Genomic DNA, 9,562 nt, shown 5'->3' with positions numbered 1-9,562 from the left:
AGGATGTTATTTCTACTTATCGCCAAGAAGCTCAATTAGTATTAGTAGTAGTGCAAGTTCGATTGCATCTTTGTTTTGAAGACATACCTCGTGTATTAATGTTTGCGCTAAAAAATTACATAGTTATTGCAAAAACTAATGTGGAATAGTTTAGTGGGACATGATGGTGGGTAGAGATTGGTTATATGCTTGAGGGTGCGTGTTTTGGCTTAGTATATTAGTATAGATAACGTTATTAATATGCGATTTAATTAGGGGTCCGTGCCATTTTGGTGTCCTGGTGAAACCCACGTTACATTAGCTTGACCGTCCTCAGCCTTTGTATTTTTCAATTGATATCAAGACTTTTCCATCAAAATATTTTAAGAAACCAAATTCCTAGGAATGGGAACTTGGGAAAAATGAGAAGTGTCATCAGCAATTAGAAAGCTAGGGGAGAAGCTTGCTAGAGCTTCTATTACAACTCAGGGAAAGAAGATAAAAAATAAAGGAAAATGTCTCTTTCTCTAAACTAGACTTAAATGGGTTACTGATCATCGTCAAAATATTCAGTAATTGATATATCAACCCTTCAAAACTCATTATTTCTTAAACTATTTCTCATTATGATGTGAGGATAAATTTGGAAAGAAGACGCAAGTGAGGAAAAACTCGATTTTGGCTTAATATAGAAGATACATATAGTTTTTGTCACCCAAAAAATACTTTAGTACATCAAAATTCTGGGAAAAATAAAATTGAATCATCAATTGGTCGGGCTATTAGGGTCTTTAATAGGTTCAGGTGATCCTATCCAAATTATTGACACTAGTTACGGGCTTGAGGTGAATGTAATTGTAGTAAACATGTACAGACACTTTTAAAGCAAAGAAAGATAAACGAAAGGTAGAGTCACCCAAAATTGGAAATGATCATGAAAGAATAGCCAATGAACCCTCATTCCAAACATCATATTAATCGCGGTTCATCCCTTGCTCGAAACTTGGATTCGACTTACTGTGCTTATAGCTTCTTCGAATAGTGAGGAAACACTATCGTTAATTTTCATTTTGTTTTTAACTCTTTGGTGCTCCATGAGTAATTTCAATCATCAATTTCCTTAAGAGCTTTTATATTAAGTCTTGTCATAATTAGTCATTTAGCTGAGCTAGTATAAATTTCAATACTTCTTTTCTCTACAGGGTAAATGCCACGAAAAACCCAAAACTTATATACTTGTGATAAATTTATCCCAAACTAATTTTTGGGTTACCAAAAACCCCAAACTAGTACCTCTATAATAAGCTACCCCAAATTGATGTGGATTTCCACATAGACTTGTTATGCTGATTGAGTTATTGCCATGTATTATTCAACTCAATAATTTCATGGCAAAATTTTATGAAAGCTAATGAAGAGTAAATATGTCACAAGTACATCAGTTTGAGATTTTTTATGACAAAAAATTAGTTGAAGTAAATTTGTCACAAAGGTACTGGTGTAAGTTTTTTGGTGACCCCAAAATTAGTTTAAGGTAAATTTGTTACAAATATATTGATTTGAGACCATTTTCTAAAGGAAATATGATTGACCTGATTTTTTCAAACTAGTAAATGAAATCCTCATATATGCTCATGTAGAGAGACGAATTACTTGAGGGTAGACAGGAATAGAAATAAATAAGCGAATTGGTGCTAAATTATCTCTCAACCTCCATATTGAGTGGTAAAAAAAAAATCTAATAAGCTTCATATTATGGAATTACACCATCAAAATTAACAAACAAAAAATCACTATATTTCCAATATGAAGAAAAGATAGGCTACTCTAACTTGATAAGCTTGCTAGTCAAGATTGGTAAAAGTGGATTTCCGTACCATTCACATAGAGGATGAGAGGGATCATTTCTTCTTTAAATGCAACTTCCCTTCCTTGCCTCGTTTTGTTTGCTATGCATATTGCGAATGTGAGTATCAAACAAATAATGCTAGACTTTAATGGTTATAAGTGTGAGGATTTATAAGATAACCGTCAACTATTCTAAAAGTTTAAGTTATTAAATAAAATTGTGATTTCATATTAAATATTCTAGCGATCCCCTTCATGCATCCATAGCTTAAAGTATGGAAATACGTAATTGAGGAGGTAAATAGATGCATGGAATGATTTAAACTCAAGATAACCTATTCTGAAACCATGTAGATTTGGTAGGAAACTGTTAGATTAACCTATTCGAAACCATGTAGATTTGGTAGGAAACTGTTAGATGAAAACATGGTTTAATATTTGAATATTCTATTAACCTTTTCATGTTTAATCTGGTCTTTTTATCTTAGAAGCAAGCAAGAAATATTTCATTAAGGAAGCCGATGGGGGTTTGGAAAAATTTGAATTCAGCATCTTCTACTCTGTTATCATGTGAGATTTTGTTCTAAAAACTAAAGTTATTAAATGAAATTGTGATTTTATATTTAAATATTCTATTAGATCAATTATAATTAATTATACAATACGCAACCTAGAAATTGATACACAATTTTAATAAGTTCTCTGTTTTCATTATATTTTTCACCGTCACTACCTTCTTCTCTTTTCTGGTCTTTCTTCTCTCATAGAAAGTAGTCCTTATTTCTATCTTGGTATCAAAGTTGGAACAAATGGCAGTGGATTGAGCCAATAGTAAGTCTATCATAGACAAATCCAATCGGGTCATAAATAGTTATGTTAAATAGTTTGGCAGTTGGGATCTAGCTCCCACATGTTTGTAGATAGGTGGAATGTTGTGGGGAATTCATGAGTTTTGTCTCGTAGTGTCCAACTTCTTGATCAACAATAATGATGGATTATGAAAAGAACATAAAGAAATTATGAGCTAAAGGAAACATTTGCATTCATTTATCCATAAAATTCTCATGGTAATATTTTTGAGTACTCCTAGTTCACCCAGTGCTCATCCACCCATTAAGAGAAACACATAACTCGATTATAGGTTTTTGTAGTCTTTTTTTGGGAAAAAAGAGAGAGAGAGGATTTTTTCACTACTTATGAAAAAGTGGTTGGCCTAAAGAAAACTAGAAAATAGGTGTAAGAAATAATGACAAATAAGAGAGGACCAAGTGTTTGGTTTAGCTTTGGATGTGACTTTTAATCTGGTTACGTTTAATAGTTAAGATAAAATTCAGGATGTGATGTTATATCTTGTGTTTGGTTTTTGTTCAAGACATGACAATGATATAATAAGGATATAATATGGATTAAAATATTTCTTAAATGAGGTGGGATAAAAGCTATATTTCTTGAATAATAAACTTCTTAAATTAATAAAATCGAAATAACAATTAATATACATAATATTTAATGTCTAATATTAATTTCAAAATAACAATAATTTTTTATATTTATATTTATATAGTTGAATTTCTTTCTAACCTAACATATTCTAGGTATTTTAGCATAATTTACTATTTAATAAAATTTTATTAAGAAATGATGGATGGGAATGAAAATATAAATAAAAAGAAAATAAATATATAAGTAAATATAATTGAAGTAGGCGATAGTGTAGAAGCACAAAACATTTCAGAATCACGAAAGTGAATGGTTATGTCTTCTTTATCTTATTAGATTTGGCATTCGTTGATTGATCTACCTTATAGATATTGCTCTATGCAGTTTACATTTCTTGTCATAGTTGAACTTGTGACTCCTGAATACCGCAGTGAAACTCTTTTGTTCTTTACGATTTAAATTGTACATTTATGGATTTTTTTTTATGAATTTTATCTCTATTTGTGCATTTGAGATATTCTAGCTATCTTTGTTTATGCCTTATTGGGTTCGTTTGCATTGATAAAATGTTTATACCAAACAATAGATAAAGACAAGATGTAAAACCATTCAACTTTCTTGCCGCAATTTATGAAATAACAGATAAGATATGATAACATTTTTAGATTTTATATCTTATCTTAGCTTTTCTTATCTTGGCTAGAAGCCCATATGATCAAATGTAGCCTAAAGGACATTCGACAAATTCTAAGGTATTTGACAACTTTTCTAGGGAACTCCTAGGAGATGCATTGTATTACCAAAATCCTCCAATGCCCTTAGCTCAATGCAAGTCCAACTAGTTTTGTGTTTTGAGCATTTTCGAAATGATTGTGAATTTTTTTAATTCCAAGTTTGCATTTGCTAAATTTTGGACATTTTAATTTTATAATCATCATTCTTTACTATGAAGTCTCGTGTGACGTTGCCATCGAGCCTCCCTTGAGGACTACTTGCTTGGGGTCATGCGAACTCAACCAACCCTAGTGTTGACCAATTTTTCGGGTGTGATCCACCTAAAGTTTGGCTAATGGATTGTTAAGCCTAGACTTAACTCGAGCTCTTCAAAGCCCATATCAATTCGCGACTTAAGTTCAAGTTCTTAACATGCGATTGATTTTAAATTAGGAGTCGTCACTAATCTATTTTTGGTGGGTCGATTAGAAACCCAAGTAAAGTAACGAGAGGCTTACTTTACTCTTACGAACTAGAGAGTATGGGTACGGGGACTTGGTTACACTAGATTCCTCTAATGCCCTTTCGATACATTTCTTTTTATTTTGAAAAATGTTTGGCAAGCAGTTTAGATTGATTTTAAATTTATTTCCCTAACATGTGAAGTGATCATGCGGGTCTGCAAACCACCAATTTAACACCCAAGAAAGTAATGAATAAATTACGAGACTTACCTTGTAGCAACGAAAGTATCTATAATGTTAGATTAGAATTCACATCATCAACCTTAGATATGATTTCTAATTAACACGCAATTTCTTTTTGTTTTCTCTTGATTAATGAAAATCTTGCAATGTGCAATGTAGTATTAACTAAATGACCTAATTCTAATGACATGCAATTTCTAATTAAATGGACCTAATAACAATTTCTAAATAACGTACATTTCATGAATCTAATCCTATGTGACATGCGCATGATTTTTGTATTTTTTAAAATAAAAAATCGTAATTAAAAATAACTAATAATAAAAATCTAACTAAAGTGAGATATTATCTATTTTAAGTTAGGAAATAGACTAATCTGAATCCTATCTTAACTTAGAAATTTATCTCGACATGCAATTTAATTCCAAGATATTATCTAACCTGGATATCATCTAAACATGCATTCTAATATAATTAAAAAGATATCTAACTATTCTATCATGCAATTATAGGAAATCAAATATAATCTACATGATATGCAAATGCAATCTTTTTTTGTATTTTCATGATAGATAAAACAATTAAAATATAAGCACAAAATCATTCAAAATTATCAAAGATATCACACCTCGTCCGAATCAGGAAACAATATCTAAATCAAACTTGATTATTTCACTAATAAAATCGATAAATTGATCTTAAGCCTTAAAGATAAAATATCAATTATATTCCCGCGTGATTAATTATTCCATCTAAAGCCTTATAGAGGGAATAAAAAATCGATATGCGGTTGCGAACTAGGAAATAAATCCTAATTGAAAGTTATGTCTATCACTCATGGATATGAAACAAGATATAAATAGACATATATTAGTGCAATAAAATATCCAAATATACCAGAGATGTGCATCTTACCTAATTTGATGATATTCTTCCTAAATTTGGACCAAGTGCAATCGGACTGGGATCGCAATCGGGAATGGAGGTGGGTGATCGGCTCACAACAGCGGCTACTCGTGTTGGTGTGGACTTCTCAGCGGTACGACAACGATTCACGTAAAGGTCGTCACGGCAAGGAGTGAATTCGGTGGGTGTTGCTTCGTTTCTCTCCCCAACGGGATCTGGATTGTGGCGATGGACGTGTTCTTGATTTGCAGATGCCATGCAACTGAAATCTCCAATTTCCACTTTCTTTATATTGTCTCTTTCTTTGGAATTCTCTGCCCTATATCACGTGGCCATGAATTTCAATTGATGATCCTTATTTTGGCCGACAGGTTGTGATAATGGAACTAAATTCGCCTCTTGGACTCACGTGATGGCTCGATGGTTCCTCGATCAATAAGGATTCCCGACCAATTGATGGCTCGATGGTTCCTCGGTCAATAAGGATTCTCGACCAATAGATCGACGTCGTAGTGATTGACCAAGGAAAGGCTGCGGTGGTGGCCCTGGTAGTGTGCCCAAAGTGATGGTCGGCTAGGTGAGCTTCTCGGAAGAACAAGAAATCACGGGGGGACCTGGAAAAATAGAGAAAAAAGTTTTATTGTCGTCTACGAGATGGCAACGATTGACGTCGGGCAGCAAGGCGTCACGGCTCGTGTTGGCTTGGAACAGCAGTTGGAATCTCTAGTGACTTGGACAAGCCACCAGGGTTGCAGAAAACTCGCTGGATCTCCTAGTATGAGGATCAGGAACGCTTGCTTGCAAAAGGTTGACCAAAAGACCACATGGGTCTACTGATGTAATCATTGAACCCTTGGACTACTTGATAATTGTGAAGTCTGCTAGATCACCAAAGTGGAAGAAAGCCATTAACTCAAATCAGTAAGTGCAAGCTCTTCACAGGTCACGCCAATGTGGCTATCCGAGGGTATGCGATGGAAGGAACTGCCGCAAGCTGTTCTCATCGAACGAAACAGCAGAAGGAACGGTGTCATGGATGATGAGGGCGCGACTGTGACGGCAGCATCGTGGGGGGTCTCACGAAAAACCTGGCCTAGAGCACTCTCTCTCTTTCTCTTATGATCGTGTCCCTCAATCAACGGTGGCCGTGTATTCTATGTGTGTGGCCTCCTCTAAAAACCTTATACGACTAATCTATTTATAAGCCTCAGATTAGGGTTTTAATTTTTCTAAATTGATATCCATGAAAATTCTTTTTTCCTTCCAAATGTAATATTCACTTTTCACATCTGCCCTATCCAAAAATTTATCATATGCCGAAAATTTTCAAATTTTATTTTCTCACGAGATAATTTTCGATTACTTAAAAAAAAGGCCTAAGCCAATTTGCTCGCTTCATGGGCTTAGTCCGGCCTGTCAATTTAAAGTTCAAAACTACTAATTCAAATACACCCGTCACCGGTCCAATAAATAAATGCAAAATATGTAAATTAAAATTAAAAATAAATGCACCTAAATCTATATGCTATACAATTGATATTTTTTCAAGAATAAAATTAACCCCTAATTTTTTAATACAATAAATGTCTAAACGGGTCGCCAAGATTTAAGTGTCGACACCTAGCGATGGGCGTCGATGCTAAATCTAACTCTTGGATAATTGCAAGTATATTTTATTTTATTTTTATTTATTTTATTAAAAATATATACATAAAGTCCTTTACAAGTCTAGTTTTTTTCAAACAACATTTAAACCAAAGTTGATTTCTAAAATACTTTTTCAATCACATTTTACTAATTATCAAATACATTTCGAAGAAATTATTTGGCCTAAAATCTTTGCGTTTCTTCGAAAACTTTCCCCGAATACCAAGTCAAACGCAAGAGAGAACTCATTCTACAGGCCCAAATAAAAATAAAAAGGGTCTCTTTCCATTGGTGCCCGCTAACTTTAACTGAGAGGTAATGTTTTCCCACTTGTCAACGTCCCATTGGCAGGCTACGCACGTCATGGTACGATGATTCGACAATTCCCATATTTATCGTACACCTTTTTCTCTTTCTTTGCACCCGTTTCGTTTCTTGGTGTTCTCTCCCTTTCGCATGTCCCAGGGGCCCCATATGAGAAAACCGCTGTAAAAATATATGTATTTTCGAAAAAACAAAAAATCTTCTCTCTCTCTCTCTCTCTCTCTCTCTCTCTCTCTATCTTTACTCTCTTTTTCTTAATTTTACCAAAACAAGATAACCCATCCGCTTCTTTGAATCTTCTTCGCCAAATCAACCATATGCCGTTTCGGTCGAACTTGAATGCTTTGCTTTCCTCCTTGTTTCTTTCCTCTTTTGTTGGTATTTCCTTTTTATGGGTACATCGCGCCATATATGCCCTGAGTAAAAGGTCGTGGTATTTGGAATAATAGGCGATTCATTTTCCTTTCATGTTTGTGGCCACAAAATAAAGAGATCTATCAACTGCCGAGAGATCTTTTGCGTTCATTCTAGTTTTTCGGGTTTTTTTTTTTTTTTTTTGTCTTTGCCCTCTCTTCCATCTCTAGGGTTTCTGATTGTGTGACATAGAGAAGAGAATACGCTGGGCAAATCTATATTTCTCCGACCTTTGGTTTTGTGAAATCTTCGTCGTGTGGTTTTCGACTTGTGTTCGAATGATGACATAGTCCATGTCTGTTTGGAAAAAGAAGCGTGATTTTCTTGCAGTGTTTTTAGCTTCTCAAGAACTTCAGTCTAAAGTCTAGGCATAGGAGGAGGGACAAAAGACAGATCGTCAGCAGGTTGAAACTGCACAAAGTCACCGGTGAGTTGTGGTTTTTGATCGTTGAGGTTTATTTGTTAAGTTCGTCACTATGTTTGAGTACTTGTCATTCTAGGGTTGATAACCATCATGTATGTAGGGAGAAATCGATCATGGCGAGAGGCAAAACTAAGATGAGGCGAATTGAGAATGCAACAAGCCGGCAAGTCACCTTCTCGAAGCGCCGGAAAGGGCTACTGAAGAAAGCTTACGAGCTCTCCGTTCTCTGTGAGGCCGAAGTTGCCGTGATCATCTTTTCGCAGAATGGAAAGCTTTACGAGTTCTCGAGCAATTCCGAGTAAGTTCGCATACTGATTTTTTAATTTCTCGAGTTAATTTTAGATGGGGAACGTGATTGAGCCTTGTTAACATTCTTATGTCCAAAATGAGGGCGTATGCACATATATATGTTGTGTGTTTGTAAAGCGTAAATAAGGGACAGCATCATGGCATGGGTTTTTTTTCCTTATGCTCCTCTTCTTTTCTACCATTTTTGGTTTTGGTCAAGCGTTTAGTGCTTTTCCCCTTCGATCATGGACTAACCACCGTGATGACTGATCTAGTTCTCATTTTCGAACAATTTGTATAAACAATATGACTTTTGTTCATATATCCTAGTCGAAATAGCTGAGAAAAAGAAGTATAAAACTATAAAATCTTCTTTTTCGCTTTTTCTTTGGATAGTCGATGCACTGGGGTGTACCCTAATCAAATGGCTAGATGCGGGGGATTAGATGATCAAAGGCATTCATTTTGTACGTCGTGGTGTTGGAGTGGGACTCCCTCTTTCTTAATGGTTCTTCTGAGGGAACTAATTGTTGAATATCTTGCAAGTACTGATCTCCTCCAGCTACTTCACATGAGTACTTTGTCTTGGGGAATGAAAACATAATTTGATGTTAGTGAAACTAGGGACTGATATTGTTTGGTCCTTCTGGTTTTGACAAGTAACAATTCAGCCTTCACCCCAATTCCACATTGATATGAAATGAACATGCCGTATAGTGTTCCTTTTTGAAGCGTTATAGGTTTAAAGGCTGCTTCTAGGGATTGATGTGCATTAACTAATTTTTGGGCCGTGATGATAGTAAGCGTATTTGCAGTTAGGTATTAATCTATTTGAAGTAGATCTTTTCCAAACAAATTTGATTGCTTGGAA

The 9,562-nt window shown here is 34.7% G+C and overlaps 1 protein-coding gene across 1 annotated transcript in view; it reads left to right on the top strand.

Annotated features, from left to right (window-relative positions):
* Positions 1 to 7,781: 7,781 nt before the first annotated feature.
* The window catches only part of LOC104424377 (MADS-box protein AGL42), a 14,243-nt gene continuing 12,462 nt past the window's right edge, over positions 7,782 to 9,562 (top strand). The window contains exons 1-2 of the mRNA XM_039304825.1: positions 7,782 to 8,406; positions 8,504 to 8,701. Of these exons, the coding sequence (XP_039160759.1) occupies positions 8,517 to 8,701 (185 nt within the window). The 5' untranslated portion in view covers positions 7,782 to 8,406; positions 8,504 to 8,516. The remainder of the gene's footprint in view (positions 8,407 to 8,503; positions 8,702 to 9,562) is intronic.

This window comes from Eucalyptus grandis, chromosome 11, assembly GCF_016545825.1.
Source record: "Eucalyptus grandis isolate ANBG69807.140 chromosome 11, ASM1654582v1, whole genome shotgun sequence".
Taxonomy (NCBI): Eukaryota; Viridiplantae; Streptophyta; class Magnoliopsida; order Myrtales; family Myrtaceae; genus Eucalyptus; species Eucalyptus grandis.
Note: the sequence above shows the minus strand (reverse complement) of the source record. Positions and strands in the feature narration are given on the sequence as shown.